A 21,245-nucleotide genomic window follows, 5' to 3' on the forward strand; every position below is an offset into this window, starting at 1 on the left:
TGTTCCAGCTGGCGGGGCCCAAGCCAGTTAATCCGTCCGCGATTCGAAGCCGGCGGGGAAAGGGGTACGTCGGGGTTGCGCTCGGTGACGGGAAGAAAGATCGATAGGTGATCAGTCTATCGATCGGCAGCCGCAAGTCAGATAACTTCAGAGGCACTCTGCAGCGTGCTCAAAGCTCTTCGACTTGGGCGGAAGTCGCGCGGAATTTTAAACGGCCAGCGAGCCAATTACTAGCCGCCATGTGTGAATAATTTAGCACTGGCCAATAGCGGGGCACAAATTTGCATCCGAATAGCAGGAACTCTTTGCACCGTGCATTTCTGTGCTGCAAAGAAGAAATGCATCCTGCAAAGGAAACTGCAAATTGGCGGGAACTCTCCTGCATGCAGGCTCTTAATTGCAGCAGAACACTCTGCCGTGCAAAGGAGCTCTCATGTGGCCAGGAAATTCCATAGTGCCGAGGCACAAAAATCACTGGGTTGTGACAATATGAAGGAAGTTATGAATTGATCAATATGATATATATACACACTATGAAATAAATTGTCACCACTGAAACGTTAGCCGTAATGGATACACTCTGTAACTCTATTACACAAACGAGGTACCACTTTCTTTTAATTAGTGGATCTTATTCAATGACAAAATACAATACAAAATTATCTGCATATAGTTCACATTTCCACAGCATTTCTATTCTAAGTACAAATACAGTCTTCAGTTTTCCCACAAGTATAAAATGCTATGCTCTGATGTTTTACAACAGTCCTTGGCATCTTGGCATTGTCAACTGCCTTCACTGCAGTATCTGAAGGAAGTCCAGATGAAATTTAAGTTCCCCTGCTGTCTTTATAATTTGTAAACTGATTACTGATGGCCGTCTTAATATAGTTACATGTCTGGGAGACAGCAGATGCAAGCTAAAGAACAGAGCTCATGAAAAATACCTCCTCACTAATAGCTATAATGTACTCCACTCATATGCATACTGAGCAAGTACATGATATGGTTAACTCTATGATGGTCCCAAGTTCTGCCTATTGCTTATGTTGTAACATTGGTTATCTGTATATTAGGCCTGTGCGAGTAGGCAGCTATTTGATCCGGCTTTGGATCTGGCCACTTTGGATGCCAGGGATCCGACCCAGAGTGCCGGACCGGGTTTCTGCTTTGATCCGGCCGAAGCAGCTCTGAAGTCTGGGAACTGCCTCAGGAGATCCGGCCATAGAGTATAACAGGAAATCAATGAAATATCAGTAACTTTGTTGTTTTTTGTCTGATTTGGATGAAACTTGTACGGGTGGTAGCCTCTGCTGAGAGAATGAAGCCTACCCACTTTCAAGAAGATCGGTGCAGGGGTTTGTGGGGAACTGCACCCCAAATTTTTGAAAGCAAAACCTATGTCACGTGTATGTATTATACCACAGAGGGGTGAAGACTGCAGGGGTGATGGCCCCTGGTGAGGCCACAAAGCCTGCCAAGTTTCAAGAAGATTGGTGCAGGGGGTTGGGGGGAAACTGCACCTCAAGCTGCAGACAAGCAAAACTCATGACATGGATGACACTGTGTTTTAAGGTGCAGCAGGGTGAAGGCTGCAGGGATGGTAGCCTCTGCTGTGGCCACGAAGCCCGCCAGCCGTCAAGGCCACTGGTGCTTAGTATTCATAGCTAGCTACTGTGAGTGTGTGTTTGAGGGGATCAGCCCCAAGGTTTATGATCTGACTTTTGCAACCGTCTAATAAACTAGAATTTTATGATGATCCTGCGAGTTGGTCCTTTATAGCCAACATCATGGCCGCAGCAGGCCTGCAGTTTTCACCCCTCTCTGCCCCAAGACAGACACAGTCAGTTGCACAAGAACCAATGTCAGAAGTTTTGCCTGTCAGCAGCTAGAGGGTCAGGGCCCCAGAAGCCCTGCACTGATCTCCTTGACAGCTGGCAGGCTTCATGGCCACAGCAGGGGCTAGCAGGCCTACAGCTTTCACCCTGCTGCACCTTAACACACACAGGGTCACCCATGTCACGAGTTTTGCTTGCCTGTAGCTTCAGGTGCAGTTCCCTCCAAACCCCTGCACTTATCTCCTTGAAGCTTGTCAGGCTTTGTGGCCTCAGCAGGGGCTACCACCCCTGCAGTTTTCACCGCACTGTGATGTAACACAAACACGTGACATGAGTTTTGCTTTCAAGAATTTGGGGTGCAGTTCCCCCTGAGCCCCCGCAGCGATCTCCTTGAAACTTGGTAGGCTTCATTCTCTCAGCAGAGGCTACCACCTGTGTAAGTTTTTTACAAATCAGACAAAAAACAACAAAGTTACTGATATTTCATTGATTCCCCATTATACCCTATGGCCGGATCTTTGATGCAGCTCTGAAGCTTTTCCGAAGCGGTTCGGAAGCTCCGGATCGCTTCAGAAAGCCTAACAAAGCCAGCGCTTTGATCTGAACATGCTGCTTTGGATGCCGAAGTGTCCGAAGCTTCTCCGCATCCGAAGCCTTGCACAGCCCTATTGTATATCACTATATCAGTTCAGTTCATATACTACTCAGGAAACCTTTGGTCCCACTGTCTACTGTGTAATGTATATTATGTTATTTTTAACTACATCACAGGTAAAAATGACTAGGAGTTGTCAAAGTAAAGACTTGGAAAGCAGTCTTGAACTGACTACATCCAGTTCATTTCTAGGCTGCTGTTAGAGGTATAAGTGGCATTTTTACACATACTCCGGGGGGGGGGGGGGGGGGGGGGGGAAGGAAGGAGCATTCTAGTTAGTTAATCGAGTCTTCTCTGCATTTAATCAAGTCTGTTCTGACATGCTGTAATTACAGTGCATCAGAGCATCCTCCCCACATGTGTACAAGCACCCAAGGTTCTCTGAGAAACAAGATCAGGAGCCTTAATAGATACAAAATGCTTAGCCCATGCTGTGCCTGTAGTTAATAAAACCTGTTTACTTTATGTTGAGTTAACTGTCTCAGCTACTGAATATCCTGACTGTGAAGTAACCAAAGAGAATGGTAGGTATCACCTTGGAAAAGGCACAGGAGGCATAAATGAAGACTTGCTAACTAAAATTAAAAAGTGGAGGAAAAAAACCTGATTAAGTACCTACCTACCCACACCTATATTCACTCATTGTTATACTCCAATTTTCCTTAGTGTTTAAAAAATAGGAATATGAGGTTAAAAGTATATAGCATTCCCACATATATAACAAGCATGATAAATATAGTAAAATATAGGTATGTATATACTATACACACACACACATATGCACATATATGCTTTTACATTAACATAACATTTTAACCCTATGCCCCTATTTTTAAACACGAAAATAAATCAGACAATGAACTCCATAGAAAATGTATCTGAGTCAACTTCATTATAGAAGCCTTTATTATAAAAGTCTCCTAAAATTGGTTAGGAGTTATAGCACAGAGGAAGTAATGTAAAGGACAAATCCTGCCTGAAGGGGCTTTAACCCACATGGCCAACCCCATAACTTTAGAAATTAATCATTATAATTTTTATCTATCCGACCACTTCATGCAGTAAATTCTATATCTGTGGCTCTCTGCTTGCAATAATCACTCTTTTTTCTATTCTGTACATAATTCAGAAGTTGCTGACAATACCGTGAAACAAGACAAAGTATAGAGAGAGGCAATTTGCAGTGGTACTTCACAGTCTTGGTAAAATTATATGCCTGCTGCAATTTCTCAGCCCAGTTTCAATTTAAACTAAACAATTTAAGATACAAGTCCTTTTATAGTATTAGCACTATGAAAGGAGTAGTTCTTGTGCCAAATGGCTTTTGGACATTTATATATAAATTGGTTTGATTTATTTTTTTTTTAATTTCACACTGAATGTTAGGAATCTTAACCATTTTTCTGAGTTCAACTTTTATTCCTTTCCTGAAGCATGCTAGGGATAATTTTCTTACTGTAAGCATCACGTCAGCTATGACAAATGAAAATTAAGCAACTATTTTAGCCATGAAATGAGCTAATGGGACACTTTAGGTTTACCATGTAAACTGTTAGAGGAAAGCCTTTCGTTGTCATGAACAATTCTGATTGTAGAAGTTGATTCTTCAGCTATACCAGTACTCTTAATTCCAGCAGCATACTTAGGGGTATGCTATCCCAGTAGCATACTTAGGTGTTGGTGAGAGGTGCACCTGCCCTGGGCACCAAGTTAAGAGGGGTGCTGGAATCACCTCCCATGCTCATAGAGTCTGTGCCCTGGCAGCATGGTCATAGCAGTGAACTCCAAAACAGTTCCCAGCTTTAAGAGCAACAGCTGGGTAGGGAGAGCGATGTGTGGTGGCAGCAGCAGCTCAGCTGAGACTTTGTAGGAGACCCAACATAGTTAAGGCTGCTTCTCCCCTTCTCTCCCCTCTTGCTCTCCTGCAGGGTTTGCCCCAGGTGAAACTCTGTTTGTTATGCTCCTGCCAACAACATTTATTTATGATCCATGTCATGAAAAATCTCCAATAATTGCTCCACGACATTTTAATGGAAGTCATTTAAACTGCAGAGCCCTTTTTTTTTTTAAACAGCATGCAGGCCTGTGCTGTTAAATCTCTTCTCCCAGGGCATTTATTCTTCATGTGGTTTAAACTTGTTGACTAATTTTTCAAGGTTTTAAACTATTTTGTAAAGCAAAAACACAGTATTTGGAGGCTTACTGCAGGCTACATGCCCTCCTCCTCCCCCACTTAGGAACTACCTTTGATAGCCCAATTGTTCTTTTTTTAAAGCATGCTTGTCTTCTTACAGCTTTCTCAAGCATGCAGTTTGAACTTGAGTAGGGGATCATCATCCTGCTGAGCATACTCAATGATATTAAAGGTTCTAAGATGATAGCCATTGATAAAGAATTTTTCAGGTGTGTTTGAATTATTTCTCCTTAAGAATCAAGACTAGCTGAAGTTGTAAATATTATTACTTAATAAAATGCATTCTAAAACTAACTAACACTTGAGCTTCTATTGGGCAAGGTTTCCAAAACAGCTTAAATTACTTATACTAACTGAACCTCGAAGGAACCCGTGCACTTCACTTAAGCATTTTGGGATACATGGCCCTTAATCGTTACCATATTTACTTACATACCACACAAACCTTTTTGCCAAAAATTAGGCTTCAAAAACTGGGGTGCACATCTTAAGCAGGGAAAATTATTTCCTGCCCTGAGTAGAAGCATGTTAGACCCTGCTGCTCCTTTGTCTTCTCTTTCCTTCAGCAGCTGCATGGAGGGGGAGACAGAGTCCAGCAGGGGCATGTCCAGGAGGGGTGCAGTGGTGCAGTCACACACTGCTTTGATTCTTGCTTCTCCAAAAGTTTAAACCAACTGTCTAGCAGTGGCATTTCTATTCAGGCAGTGCTGAGGGGATCAACTGACTTCAAGGCTCATTTTAATCTACCTGATTTCAGCTAACAGCTCTTCACAGAAAGGGTTAAAATAACAGGTTTTACCTGAGTAGGAAAGGGAGAGTGAATGAGCTGAAGATGAGGCTCTACGCCTGCTCTCTGCAGCCTTAACTCTGGGAAAAATTTTTTATTCATTCTGCCTTCCCAAAAACAAGGTGTGTGTCTTATTTTGGAAGGGGGGTGTGGTATAAAAAAACATCGTAAGTGAGTATTTTTAATCTTTGCATAGTAAAAATACAAGTTGATAAAGTCACAATATTCTGTGAATATTGCCCAGAGGAGGAAGCAATATTGCATTGACTGCAACAGGAGAAATGAGTATCAGAACACTTGAATACTACACTTCAACCTGCCACTAGTATATTCTGAGAGCTCAAACTGGTCACAAGGGCTAAAATTGTCAAGACTGGATACCCAAGATTAAGCACTTAATTTAGAAACCTAATGGAAGGATTAGGTAGAGATGATATCTTTTATTAGACCAACAAGATTTTTGCAAAAAAATTTTCTTTAACTGCAAGCTTTCAGGCCCAAACACCCTTCATCAGGCATTGGAGAAAAGATTGTAAAAGTTCTCCTGCATAGAAATGATATGGCTACAACTTGGATACCTAGTGGAAGGATTCACATATACTTCTGTAGACTTAAATCAGACTTCAAATGGCCTGATACACAAAGTATGCTGTGCACCTAAACTCCCAGTGAAATTGGTAGAAGCTGAAGGAGTTCAGCATCTTTGGAAATGAAGCTGCTCAGTCAGATAGTCAACTCTGTATACTCAAGCTTAGAAATGGGACAAATTCTATCCCAGTTTTCTGTCTACAAAAAAATATAACATTCCTGTCTGAGATCTATAAACTTCTTTGAAATACTGTATTTATCCAAATCTAAGATAAACCTGAATTTCAGACAACCCCCCCAGTAATGAGATTCTAAATATGGAAAATGTATAAATTTGTTATAATTTTTCAGGTATAAAATCTAATTATTGGAGTGTTGTCTTAAACTATCTTCCACTGCTTCAGCACGTAAAGCAGTGGTTGGGGGCTATGGGGAGTCAGGCACCCTTCTGGCCCCTCCACTTTTCCCCCTGCAGCCTTCCTGCCCCCCTCCCCCAGGTCCCCACAGCCTCTGCTTCCCCACAATCTCTGCCTGCCCCCCCACCCTGCCAGGCTTACTGTCGGATGCTGCTCAGGCTCTATTCTCCTGAGTCATGGAGCAAAGCACACTGAAACACAGCCCCTGCCAGGCCAAGGAGAAGCATCAGTGCTGCTGACTTGCTGGTCAGGGGATGGAGTTTCCACATGCTCCATGCCCAGGAGGTAAGTGGTGGTGGGGGCCATAAGCTGCAGAGGGAAGTGGAGAAGGGGGCAGGTAGCTGCTATGGGTCTGAGTCTGGCCCCAACCTGGGCTCAGGCCAGTTGGAGCCACAGCAGCTGCCTACCCTCCCTGCTTTGTATACAAACCTAAGATGAGCCCCCTTCACATCCCAACTGGGTAAAATCGATTTGTCTTAGATTTGAGTAAATATGGTATTTGCATGAAATCCACTATATAATGACAAGATATTTTATCTCAGTGTAAAAAAATATTTCATTTTCCAAATTCTCTTTTTAAAAATGTGCCGTTCCTCTCAGAAACCCCCCCCACCAAAGTCCACAGAAGTTTTGCTTGTAGGTAAATCTGGCAGTTTTTGCTATGTTCTGAAGAGGCGTAGTAGGCTGTTTTTATGGTATAGAATATTTGCTTCTGGGTTTATTATGTAGCATTGAGAAATCAGTTCTCCAAAGCTTCCAATTTCCTAAACATCTCAAAAGCTTGTTATAATCTTCAAGTCCACATAACATAACATTTAAGTCCACAATGGGAAGCTTTATATAATCAAGTCATTTGAGGTCTTTCAGATTTTTACTTCTATCTTTTATAACTGAGAAGAAAATAAGTATGAAATACAAGAGGTTGTTCTTCTTGAAACAAAGTGAAATAACAATTTTTTTAGGCCTGAAATTGATACACTTAAAACACACACACATTATACACAAAACTATGCTAAAACATCATTGAGGCTGGCTGGCAATGTCTAATACACAAAACTCAGGAAATGCCAAAATGAAGGGTGCCTGTGTCAGCCTAATTCAGCTTCCCTGTTATGTAGTAAATTTGGCACTTATATTACTGCATCAAGGCTGCTGGACTAAATAAGGGAATAATTAAATGCCCCTTTGTTTATGATAGCTGATATAGCTGAAAATCACTGTCCAAGGACCAGATTGCACACAAACCTTGGAAATGGCTGGGCTATCCAGTGCAAGAAGGTATCTGGAGGTCTTATAACGAACACAGGGTCAGGAGACTGATTTAAGTATGTTTCTGTGAGCAGAAGCAAACAGAAGCAGAGAAAAAAAGTCCAAAGAAAAGCCAAAAAAGAGGCAAGAAACATACTGCAACACTGCCCTGAAACAAGGCAAAAAGAGTTTTTAGTGGCTGACTTCGTAAACCTTAATAATGTTTCTTGGTAGCTGGAAAGAGGCTCAGAACTATGAGAAAAGAAACTGCCTCCTATTTGATTCCTGCTCTGTTCAAAGAAATGCTGAATATCATCGGCAAAAACAAACTGAAAACCTCAAATATTGACTATTTGGGCCAGAAGGAGTAATACTATTAAACACTCTTTTCCAAGCCAGTCCTGGTTTCACTCCTCTGTCCATTATCTGTCCTGGCTTCTCTCATCAGTCTCCTTGTTGCAGTCTATCACTCCTTTACCTCCCCTCCTCCTGCTGCCATCTCTCTTTTCCTCCCTACACTGAAATCAGACTACTTCCTCCATTCTGCCAGACTGCCACCAGGACCACCGCTGAGATCACAGAAGAGACAAGAGCCTACTTTCCCTTGCTGTGCCTGCTCGTACTATAGCCAAGAACAGCCAGAAAAACTGGAACAGCGTGAGCCCAAATTTTCAAACTGGAACCTCAAAAGTTAAAAATTTGAAACAGCAGCTTCACTGCTAGAGATACTCAACACTCAAAGGCCAAATCAGCCATTTCAAAGTTCGGTTTTGCCCTGGTTGCCCTGGGATGAAGCATGTGCAACGTGCAGAATTTAGTCAGCACGAAATGCTGTGAGAGGTTCAGCCATACCCAGAGAGGACAAATTCTTCCAAGGCAGGGCTGTCCAGCTTCAAGTTTTATTTGAACCAGATATATTTCATAAAAGTAAATTAATTAATTAATTGCACCTTCCATGCCTTTTTCTCAACGTGAGAGAACACAAAACAAATTACTTTGCTCGTGTTACATTTTAATCTGATTTACAGAGGAAATTGATGTTATTCAATGCTAGTTAATACAAGAATACCTGCATGCATACTACAAATAGCAAGATGAGTATTGCCTACATTCAGTGAGGCTCACATTTCTTACCATTTTTCACAAAGACCATCTGCCTAATGAAATCAGTCTTCCTTCCTCCTCAAGTACTGATTTGTATTACTAGTCCTGAATCAAAATAGTATTTTAAAAGATTCAGCTATTTCTTTTTAATCATCACTATATTCAACCACAGCAGAAAAGGAAACTCAATCATACAGAATTTGCAGATTGCCTAATGTTGAAAATAAAATATCCTCTCATTTACTTAAGCAGATGACAAGTCCCACAGTTGAACTATATAGTTCAAACTTTACTAGAGCTTTCAAGTGCAAATAAGATACACAAGCTAAATTCTGCTCATCTACAATCTTATTGAAAGAACTGGTGTTACAGAGATGTAGTGGCATATAATTTGGTTCTATGTTTACAGAAAGCAATACAAATTAACATCTATTTTCATGAACCGGTTAAATAGTGGAAGTGCCAGAAGTGGCTTTAAGTATACAGTTAATGTACACTGTGTCCCTCCTTCAAATAAAATTAGCCAACCTTTCCCAAGAGCTTTTTAGTTGATACCTCTACATTTTCTCTCTTAACTTTAAGATTAACAAACCTTTCCCCTCAAGTCTGAAAGATCATCTTCTCCCATTATCTGCATATCTTCCATAGACTTATCGTTCTGAAAAAAAGAAAGGCAATACTGTGAAATTTTAGTTAACTGATTGTTAAAGGCGAAAAATTAGTTTGGGATCTTCTGAGATCTCAATTATCACTACTTTATGCTAATATCAATGTTGATATTGGCAGAAACATTTCTTGAGCTTGTCTCTTTACTTTGTTTAGGTTAAACAATTTTCTCCTTAATGGCAAATGTCTTTACTAAGTTTTCTCTGTCATTCATATGTGATACTGGTTTTAATTCTAATTTCATCTATATGTAGCTTTCACCGAGTTGGACAAAATTTCTTAATATTTTAAGGAAATGACGTTCTCATGTTGTTCATTCCTAGCTTGACAAATGTAAAGCAGCATAATTGCTTCCATACCTCCACTTCTTTACCTCTCAGTACAAAAGGAAGAACCAAAACATATGCCCATTTCACAACAAACACCTGTGACCTCTTCTTAGCAAAATTTTAATATAGCCAAATATGCCAACAGGCATTACTCATAATGTATTTTAGGCTAGTTTAGAACAAATGCACTTGGCTAATTCTAGTAAAGAAGAGAATCTGAGTGAATTTACCACCCCTGTGTGATGGACTATGGGTTTTGTTGTAATAGTTGTTTTAAATGTGTTCATGTTGTAATATTGTTGCATGTTCCCTGGCTAACATGTAAATATTGCCCACCAGAAAATTAAAGGAAACAAGGAAGCCATTTTACACCCCAAGTCTGCAAATTATCAGGAACTTGATTAACCTTCAATTTTATACCAACTCATGTATATACACATAAACATAACATTGAAATCTTGATAACGTCTTTCAGTAACCCTTCACTCAGGGACAGATCCAGAGGGTATGTGACACTGCACTAGTGCTCTCAATTTTGGCTCTGCAATGCATGTGCACTTTGTGCAGTGAGTTCTTGGAGCTCACTGGCATGTTAGTGAAGCTCCTTCTGGGAGCTCTTCATGTACTGTGAGCTCTGCAAGCTCACCAACTGGACTTTCAGGCAGCTCTGGAGCATGATGCTGTAGGGTCTTCCCTCCCTCCTCAGGGTAAGGAGAGGACAAGCAGCTGGCAGATATGCTTTCACAGAGCTCCAGCGGTTTTGCACCACTGGTGTTTGTCCCCTCTTCTCCTTTCCTATGCTGCTGAATTCAGGGTGTGGGAAGGAAGAGGAAGGAAGAAAAGAGCAAACAGGAGAAGGTGCCAGAGTTGCTTGAAAGCAGGGACTCCAGGCTGACCCACACATGCAGCACACGTGGAGTTCCCAAAAGAAACTCCACTGACGTGCTAGAGAGCTTAGGGAGGTCAGGGCCATCCAGGATCAAGGGGTTACTGTGTAGAATATGCACAATGAGCGTATTTCACTGTGCACGTGCCATGCAGCTGAAGGAGTTGTGGCCGCACTCCTGTCTCCATCATCTTAAGATCCACCTGTGCCTTTACTAAAATCTCTCCAGGTATGGAATGCAGTCTTCAATAAGATAGGTTCCTTTCCCACTTCAATGATTCAGTGTTAAGTAACAGAATTTATTCCAAACAGGCTGCTGAGAAATTTTGAACTCTCGGAGAGATGGAACATAAAACAATCCACCTTCTAGGAAATAGATTTTTCTTTGATTTCAAGAAGTAAATTGGTCAGATATGCATGCAGAGAGAGAATTATTATTAGTATACCCTAGGGCCAACTTTATCAGAACTGCAGTAGTTATTGAGAGAAAGTGAGATTTGCTCAGCTAAAAGATAACCCCATAACAATTATTCAGTAGTATTTCTGGGTTAAAAACAGAAAACGGGAAAAGAGAATTAGATGAGTGAGAAGAGAGATTAATAAAAGAAGATATTTTTTAAACTTAAAAATCTCTTTAAGCAATTGTACATCTCTTTCCTTTGTATGTTGGTATTTTGGGCTTCAACTGTAAGAAAGATGCTAGAGCAGCAGCAGAATTGCTGGTAAACAGTTTTGCAAGTATAAACACAAGAATTTTTCAGAGCACAGGGATTACAGTAGCCCAACAGAAACAGAGAACTGAATATTCATAGATCATTTACGCTGTCACAACTGTACATAATTATGTAAAAACCTGTGCTATTACTAGCTAATAACTACTGTCACGTACAATGATAGGTATTCAGTCTATCTTCTGGGAAATATCCCTATGGCAAACATGCAACTCTCAGTCCCAGGATCAATCTGGGTGTATGGAATCATAAAAATTAAAAAAAAAGGAAGACAGTTATGCATCACTACTGTGTTATCCTTTGGCTGGGACAATTCTGTTTCAGAACAAAAATTTTTTTTTTTTTAAATCATAAAAATATTTTCACTTTCATGCAGTCAATTTATAGCTCTAATAAAAATATTACCCAGAGTGACACTGCATCAAAAAACATGATATTGTAAAAATCATAATGCATTCAGAAAATGAGAAAGAGTTATGGTTGCTATAGGAACCTCCCTTTGATTTTTCTCACTTTCAGGTTTTAGAATTTCAGATTAACGTTGCATGCAGTTTTAAGATTCATATATTATGAGCTTACTTCCCACAAACATAGATATCAGAGATGAAACATATTAAAATATTCAGTACAACTCCACATTCATTCAAGATTATTCTCTACAGCACATTTTTAATTGCTTTACCCTGTGTAGTCTTAAAAATCTCCAGCAGTAAGGTTCTCACTTCTTCCATTTGGGAGATAATCTCAGTCTGATAAAACTCACTGATAATAGGGACCAACAGGGTCTTCCTACACAGAGTTTCCTAGTGGTTCATGTTGCAGGTCTCTCTCATAAATTTCTCTCTTAAGACCCTTCAGCATTATGTCTTCTCTGAACTGGAAGGAGTTCAGAGGGAAGGAACTTTTTCCTGCTAAAGTATTTAAGACTGAATGCAGTATATCAGGTGGAGTAATACTAAAGCCACAGACTCCAACTTTGAGCACACAGCCCCCAAAATATACTGGCCAATTTTTTAACATTACAGTCGCAGCTAATTTGGGTACATTGTCACCCTTAGCTCTTATTCAGCGTAAGATTTTGAATTAATATTTCAGATTATTTTTCCCCTGCGCGGGCCGACTCCCGATCTGCCTTGGAGTCATTAAGGCTCCGAGGGGACGATAAATAAGTCCCGCGGAGTTGTTGAAGCTCCGTGGGTTCGACAAATTAAACCTCTGTTGCCCTCTTAAGGAAAAAGCTGGGTTCGTAGGGATCAGCAGCGCTTAGAGATCCTCACGCTCCTTTCCCGAACTCCACGTGCTTTCTCGCTCTCCGATTTGGGCGGAAACCACCCAAGCCTTTTGTACGGCTAGCAAGCCAATAGCTAGACGCCACGGGCGCTTACATTAAGACTGGCCAATAATGTGGCGCGAATCCTAATACAAATGGCAGTGACTCCTTGCATCGCGCATTGCTATAATGCAAAAGAAATGCACTATGCAAAGAAAGCTACAGAACTGGCAGGAAAAGCTCCTGCACGCGGGTTCTCTGTTGCAGCAGAACACTCCACCGTGCAAAAGAGCTGCAATTTGGCGGGAACATGATTTAGCGATGCCGAAGCGCACACAAATAAAAAACCCCACAACTTTGGGTTGTGACATCCCCCTGGTGTATTAACATGTCTTTTTCCAAGCTAGGTCTCATTTGCTTGATGCTATTTTATTTTTGGTATTTATATCTTTATTATTATATGACTGTATCTATTTGGGGGCACCTCAGAGAGAAAACAGAATATTTCTGTGGCCACCTTCCCTTCTCAGAGTTTCCAGTGTAGCACTCTGTTTGACTTAGATGCTGACTGGCAGTACAGCCTTATAAATTCCATCTATATTGAGTCACGTCTTTTAAAATGGGCAGGGCAGTGAATTATTAGTTCCTTCACTTCTCTAGAGACTAGTGCCTGGCTTTAGCACAGACTACAAGTGAAATGAGTTGGGTGGTCTCACAAAATTTCTTGTAAACAGCATTGCTCATATGAAAACTGCAAAAGGAAGTACACATCTGCCAGTCTGTACTTAATGAATAGGATCTGGATTACATAGGTACTGTACTTGCAGATGAAACACGCTCTAAACATGCCAAACAGAGCTCCAGCTAATCAGTTCAAAGTTGAATCTGTATTATAAAACAGGAACAAGACAACTTCATGTTCATCCATTTTCCTACAACCTGGACAGTTCATTCATATTTTTTGCAAAATGATGGTTAGTTTTGTGCTCATAAAGGTAAAACTGTGTTGAAACTGAAACAGTTTGATCCTTGCCTATATTCCACCTGTTTTGCAGTGCTGTACTAAATAGAAAGCACCTAGAAATCTGGTAGATCTGTTAAGCTGAGAATTCCCTCAGTTAGGACTGTATTGTTTTGCACCCTCAACCTGTTTTCTACCATTGGGGGATTCTCAGGGAAAAGGTGATGGTCAACAGATTCTGCTGATTACCCTTTGGGGCATCAGATAGCTGGATATAATTTAGAAGAGTTACAAGGCCATTTTAAATTATGATTCATTAAAGATTATCCTCTTTCCCAGCACCCCCCTCCCGTGGTCCCAGAATCAGAGAAATGCAAAAGTAAATTAAAGCCAGCTTTTCTCCCTTAGCTAAACTGAGTATATTATCTTGGTCACAGAAGGGAATCCAGCTCTGACATCTACTATTTATCCTCATAATATACGTACAGCATTAACAATATCAGAGAAATATTCTCCCACTAACAAGCTCCAATTCTGCCCTAATGCATCCACCAGTTGAAAAGCAGGGATAATTCATAATCTTCACATGCTAAGTCCTCACTTTCCATTAGACTTTTCAGCTATGGTGGTTGAAGCTATTGCTACTGTAATGGGGAGTTCTTTGATTTTGACAACTGCTTATTAGGAAACGGACCAAGACCACCAACTTATATGACAGAGACCACACTAAACATCATCTGAAGGAAATGACTTTCTGTCACTCCTGACATGGGGCAGATTAGACACAATAATATAAAGGTGAAAGACTGTTTCTCATTACTAACATCCTGAACTACTCAGTCTATGTACAAGAGCTCTGCCGCACATAAGCCTTTCCCCATCACTTTCCTCCTACCATAGGATATTTTTGTTGCATCTTTACCCTATGGTTTCTCTTTAATCTAAATGAACTGTGTAGAGATTTCTGAAGACCCAGCAAATCTCATTCTTATTCAGACTTACATTGAGAATAAATATTTCTTCTTGTATAGCGAGCTGGGCCTTTGCAGCGATGAAGCAGTGGTTTGGAAATTACAGCTATTTTAACAGTATTTGACAGTGGGCGATTAATAGGTTGTTCACAGTCTACATTACCAGTACATGAATATAAAATTATTTACAGCTTCTCACTTAATTTTAAGTTTCTCTGAAAAATTTAGATGTGTGGTTACTTGTGTGAAAATCTCAAACTCTGGACTGTGAATATTACTGCAGTGCCCACAAGAGTTCTAGACATTCTATGCTTTGATAACATCTTAAGAGATGCCCATAACCATGTCCAGAAATTATTTTCCCCAAACTTAGTAAAAAACTGATTTCTCAGTTCAAAATGTAGAGGTTTTTAATCATTTTAAAGTGACAAATAGGTGGAGCAGAATTGTCTCCAAATGCTTTTTTAAAAAGTGTGTATGTGTTTTCTTTCAACTCTTTTAAAATATCAGTATGGCAAAAGGCAATTTCATCAACTTAAAAACAAACACGTCTTTAAAAAAGTCACCTCAAGGCAGAGACAAAGTAGAGAAAAATTCAAACCTAACGGTAATTTTTTTAGAAATGTATAAAAATGATCCCAATAGAATACATCAACTAATACTGAATCAAGGAAAAAAGATAAATGAGAGACTTTAGAGTCAAGACCAGTTATTCTCAACCAGGGTGATGCAACATCCTGGAGTACCTTGGGATCCTTTTAAGGCTGCCATGCAATTTTAGCACTGTTACTGAGAGACAAACTGTGTACAGCTAAGATGCTTTTGTTTCTGATAAGTATTTGTGTTCTAGTAAAGAGATGCTAAGCTTAAAACACTGCAGCCTGCTGAGGCATACAAAACTCAAACTGAAGTCAAGAGGAGTTGCAAGTGCCCAGCACCTTTGAAAGCCATGCCACTGTCTCTATAGAAAGAAAAAACTCAAAGAAAGTTCTTTTGTTGGCATTATCAAACAAAAAACTGGAAGCACACCACTATGAATGATGATAGAAGCCAGGAAGAACTGCCTTGCAATGAAAATAAGAAAACAGTACATTAAAGCAAGGAAAATATGCAAAGAAAGCTGCTGAGCCTTAGTTATTTCAAGTATCTTCGTTTCTCACAAATATATCACCACTAACATAACTTAGGAACCATTTTTCTTTGGGCATAACATGACTTAAGCGTGTTCTCTTCTTTACCAGTGCCTTGTCAAAGCTTTTCACTTTCATCTTTTTCTTTCATTTTTTTATTTGACTGCAAGAATTCCCATGCATTCTTTCCACCTGCCTCACAGAGCAGTGGAGCAGGGACTATGGAAGGGGGGCTGCAGGCTTGTCCAGGAGGTGCGGGGAGGCTGGGCGAGCAGCGGAAGGGCACAGCCACTGCTCCGTGCAGATTAGGGGGCACATGTCTGCCCCGCACAGATCTGGAGGCACATGCCCACTCCCATGCCCTCCTGGACCAGTGGTGCACAGTGGCAGGAGCCCCGTCTCCGAGTCCCCCCACCCCAGCTGGGCAGCTTGTCCCAGCCCCAGCCCCAGCCCCAATCCCTCCCTTGTTGTGGGGGTGTTGATCTGCCCCCCCCCTTCCCTCCTCCCACCACAACAGACTTAACCAGTTAGAGGCAGATGTGTCCAGTGCTCTCAAGGACTGCTGCCTGTTTAGTCTATGGCTGAATCTTCAGATCTGAATTGGCTGAATCAAATTTGGACAGTGATTCGAATCACTGAATCGAATCACTGTCCCTCCGAATTGGGCAAATCCAAATCGAATACTTGCCGCTTTGCACAGGCCTAAAACACACATGCACCCCCCCTCCCGCCCCCGACGCTGCCAGAACAGCAAAAAATTATTTTTAGTTAATAACCCCATGGGTTAGAATATGAAAACATGGCCTTTTTGTATTGGCTGCATATTAGAGCCACTGCATTTGCAAGAATGCAGAATTGAGGCGGTCTCTTGAGGTACAAGTCATTGCCAAATGTAGTGGATCAGCTGTCCTGGGATGTGTCCTGGCACAGCTGATCCACTTCATTGGGCAAAAGGCACATTCCACACAGTCTTGAAGAGTTAGGCCCCTGCTGCAGTTCCAGGCTGCCGCATTCTCCTGCCTTAAAAGAAACAAATATCTGCTTCAAAAAGCAGCACAAATCCATACCACCTATGTATGTCATGACCACAAATGTTGGGCATTTGTAGCATGGCAAGGAGCACGTGGACATATGTTTGTTTGGCCTTTGTGCCACCATAAAAAAATGTTGGCAGCACAAAAGCAACATCTGTTTACATCCTTGGACACCACTGTAATCTACTTTCAACACCTTTCATGCCGTGTAGGAGTTGTCTGTTCTATGCTAAGAAACAGGGTCACCAGCTTTACAGATCTGTTTTTCTCCCTGTATTTTGTTCAACCCTTAAATATAATTTCCATCATGCCAATTAAATTTATAAAATAACTTTGCACAAAGCTATAAAAAGGTAAATTGAGTATCTGATTCAATCTCAAAATACTTATAATCAGAAGCATCCTACATTTGTAAAAGATGAGCTTCATGATAGCGTAAATATCTTCAATCATTACTTTCTTTGCATAGAACCTATAGTTATTTCTCCAGCCAAAGTAGGCACTAAGGACACTGGATCTGGTATGTGGAGGGTTGCTGGGTGAAGGCCCATGGGCCCAAAGTGGCTTACGGACTAGTCCCATGCCACTCATTTGGCTCATGGGGCACATGAGTTTGACACCCTTGACTTACGCTGTTGTATATGTAGAGTATCTTCACTGAAGCTAATGAAGTTACTTCAGATTATATGGATATAAATGAAAGCATAATTTAGTCTAGTGAGTTTTTTATTGTGGCCTGCAGGTGAATGATTTCCAGATAGATATTGTTGTCTTAGCATATGAATTTTTATATGACTTCAGTGAAGTATATATATTAAGGTGTTTAAAAAAGTACTAGTTAGACTGGCAGCTCTATACCCCCCACCATCATACTTACAAAGAAGAGATAAGCAATCATTAAAAACTAGAATATATAATACAGCTCCATGAAAAGGTTCTACTGACAACATAAAACATAAAAGCAAACCTCAGGTTGGTTGTCAATAGAACTCTAGCTTGGGACTTTTTTGTACTGTACAGCATTTTATTTTTCCCCCCAATAACATTCAATTATAAAGGTGTTTTTTTTTTTTATTTGAAACACTTTTATGTTGAAAGAGTATAGAAAATAATAATATATCATCGAGCAGGGGTATGCATTTGGTTTCCACAGAAACCTTCATATCTCTGTATTTATATATAAACTTGTGTTCTTCATCTTTTTCCTACTTTCCCCCAGGGCCTAAAATAACACAAGAATTAGACTTAATGCTACATTTCCAACCTTCAGGTGTAGAAACCCTGTAAAAGTCAGGCCCTGTCCTTCTGTGGCTCTATAAATAACTCAAAGGTAATCCATAGCAAATGGAAAAACAAACAAAAATAAGCCCATTTTGTTGTCTACATCCCCCTTACTGATGTAATATTTCACTATGAGCTTTGAGTCTGACCTTGCATTTACTACAGACAAAACTCCTGGAGAGAAAACTCCAGGCTCTAATGAAGTCAAGCCACCTATCAAACACAAATAAGACCAGGATTTCACAGGATCTCTTTTGTATTTTAAGACAACAGCAATAGAAAAACAATAATACAAAACATTATAATTGATACGTGTCACAACCCAAAGTTGTGGGTTTTTTTATTTGAGTGTGCTTCGGCATCGCTAAATCATGTTCCCGCCAAATTGCAGCTCTTTTGCACGGTGGAGTGTTCTGTTGCAACAGAGAACCCGCGTGCAGGAGCTTTTCCTGCCAGTTCTGTAGCTTTCTTTGCATAGTGCATTTCTTTTGCATTATAGCAATGCGCGATGCAAGGAGTCACTGCCATTTGTATTAGGATTCGCGCCACATTGTTGGCCAGTCTTAATGTAGGCACACGTGGCGGCTAGCTATTGGCTTGCTAGCCGTACAAAAGGCTTGGGTGGTTTCCGCCCAAATCGGAGAGAGAAAGCACGTGGAGTTCGGGAAAGGAGTGTGAGGATTTCTAAGCGCTGCTGATCCCTACGAACCCAGCTTTTTCCTTAAGAGGGCAACAGAGGTTTAATTTGTTGAACCCACGGAGCTTCAACAACTCCGCGGGACTTATTTATCGTCCCCTCGGAGCCTTAACGACTCCGAGGCAGCTAACCTCTAGCCTCTCCCCGTCGCCGCTCGCAGCCCAGATGTATCCCTATCCTAAAGACCCAATTGTCGAGCCCACAGAGTTTAACAGCTCCGGGGGACCTGGGAACCGAGTAACACTCACGGAGATACAGCTGCTCCGTGGGAACGAATTCTTGAACCCCGCGGAGCCTGATTCACTCCGGGGTCAAGGAACCGAGTTTATTAGAGTCCTCCACCGAGAACTCAAGCAGAGCTGAGCCTGGAAAGCTGACCAGCCTATACCACGACCACCTTGGGTGTAAGTAAATAATCTTTTCAATCAACCATTACGCCTCCGTGACTGATTCTAGCTCGAGCGTACCAAACCGCACCGTGGTTTTTTCCAACCCCGTGTACCCGGGCTACTGGCCACAGCCTGTGTACACACAAAGACGGGCCCCCGGCTCACCCTGGCTCGCACATGGAGACCCAGATGGGATCGGGAGAGAGCTCGCACATGGCGATCCAGGCGGGATTGGGAGTCGGCCCGCAAAATATGTAACATAGAGATATTAATAGGACAACCATAATAGTAATAGAACTAATTTGGATCATCCATTCTTAACATTTTAGAAAGAAACAGTAACTTTACATTTTAATGGTGTTGAAGTGCTGTTGTAGTTGTGATAGTTCAGGAAATACCATATGCAAGAGACAAAAATTTGTGAGAGCAGTTTCTTTTAGTGGGCCAACTGTATGATTGGGGTTCATTCAGATACCACAGTACCTTTCTTCAGATCTCTTTGCATACTTAAAAATACATCAGAGAGTGTAATATAAAAATGATGTAAGTTTGTTGTGAACAATTATTTCTTATTACTAGATCTGTTCATAATAATGCTGTGTCTAGTCAAATGTAGTATTTAAATTGTAATAATTTAACTACTCCAATGGTTTATCTTATGTTTGGAAAGAAGGGCCTATACTTTGAAAAGTACGTAATAATTTGGGGGTATCTCAATTTGAATTTCCAAGCTTAAAAAGGACTGTTTTGCAGGAAAGTGTTGAATACCTGCCCTCTGAAAATAATGCCAATGTAACAATTCTTCAGGTTGGGCACCCAAAAAAAGAGGCATTCAAAATGACTACTCACCTTCTGTTAACAAACAGAAACATAGCATTTTATAAAGGAATCCCTGACCTTCTTATGACTGTTAATATTCCAATCATCAAAATTATGCTGTCAGACATTCCTTAATAGAAGAAGTACCTCTAACATGACTATTGATGTTCTATCAACTATGAAGCCTCTGCTATGCTGTATAGCAGAGTGGTAGTTTATTACTGTACACATTACACAGATAGTGCATGGAAGTTATCAGGTGAAAAAAAGAAAGGTATTTTTTTTCATTCCAAACAGGAGAAGGATCTTCAAATATATCAAACATTAAATTGCCAGAAGCTTAAACAAAGAATAAACGAACCAAAGCAGATTCCAGGGAGAACAGCCTTAAAAAAATGTGAATATCCTCCTCCTCCTCCACTGCTAAAGGTATCAATACAACTCAGTGGAGGAGGCAACTTGTCTTCCCTACCTGCCCTTTGTACATATAATTTAGTCCACTGAATATTACTGTTTTCAAACTCTGGTAATACATAAATCACTAATGAACACCCATTTGAAAAATTTATCACCAAGGGTCCTGGACAACATTTCAGAAAGACGACTATAACATTTCCAGAAGAAACACAAATATTCCATAAAAACATAACAACAGTCAACTCTACTAGTAGTTCATGCTCGCAACAGAAATTCATGATGGAGTTATGGTTTCTCTTCTCACCAGAAATACCAACAGGATAAAGCATAAATGCTAACTGCCACAAAACTAATTTGAAATATATGCATCATGTAACATAATAACTCATATTGTAATACATATATTAAAACTGCTATTTACTGTTAATAAAGACATTTCTTGCTTGTAGTTGCACACAAGTAAGCATTATCATGCTACAACAACGATGCTCTTTGGCATACTCTTGAACTGTAATGGCTTCTCTTTTGCCTTGTATCTCTCAGCACTTCTGGGGTGTGGTACTACCAAGGAAGGTATTACATGTTATGATCTGTTTTAAGCAACAGGGAGTAAGAAGTGCCAGCAGAATGTGTCATGGAATTCCTAGGGAAAATTAGAGCCCTTGGGCTTCTTCTGATTAACTTAACCTACTTCCTGATCTTAATTACAAGAAAACACACCCTACATGGTGTTATTAGACTAAGTATAAGGAATCAAGGGTATGCTTTGTCAATGTGTAAATACATCATATTTCTTTCATACTTCTTCCCCACGTCCTATTTCAACAACAGGAT

The 21,245-nt window shown here is 40.6% G+C and overlaps 1 protein-coding gene across 1 annotated transcript in view; it reads right to left on the reverse strand.

Annotated features, from left to right (window-relative positions):
• Positions 1–21,245, reverse strand: part of PRTFDC1 (phosphoribosyl transferase domain containing 1) — a gene marked incomplete at its 5' end in the record, with an annotated part of 70,863 nt that overhangs the window by 16,574 nt on the left and 33,044 nt on the right. The window contains one exon of the mRNA XM_025206142.1: positions 9,423–9,488. Within this exon, the coding sequence (XP_025061927.1) occupies positions 9,423–9,488 (66 nt within the window). The remainder of the gene's footprint in view (positions 1–9,422; positions 9,489–21,245) is intronic.

Source organism: Alligator sinensis, unplaced genomic scaffold (assembly GCF_000455745.1).
Source record: "Alligator sinensis unplaced genomic scaffold, ASM45574v1 scaffold455_1, whole genome shotgun sequence".
NCBI classification, from domain to species: domain Eukaryota; kingdom Metazoa; phylum Chordata; order Crocodylia; family Alligatoridae; genus Alligator; species Alligator sinensis.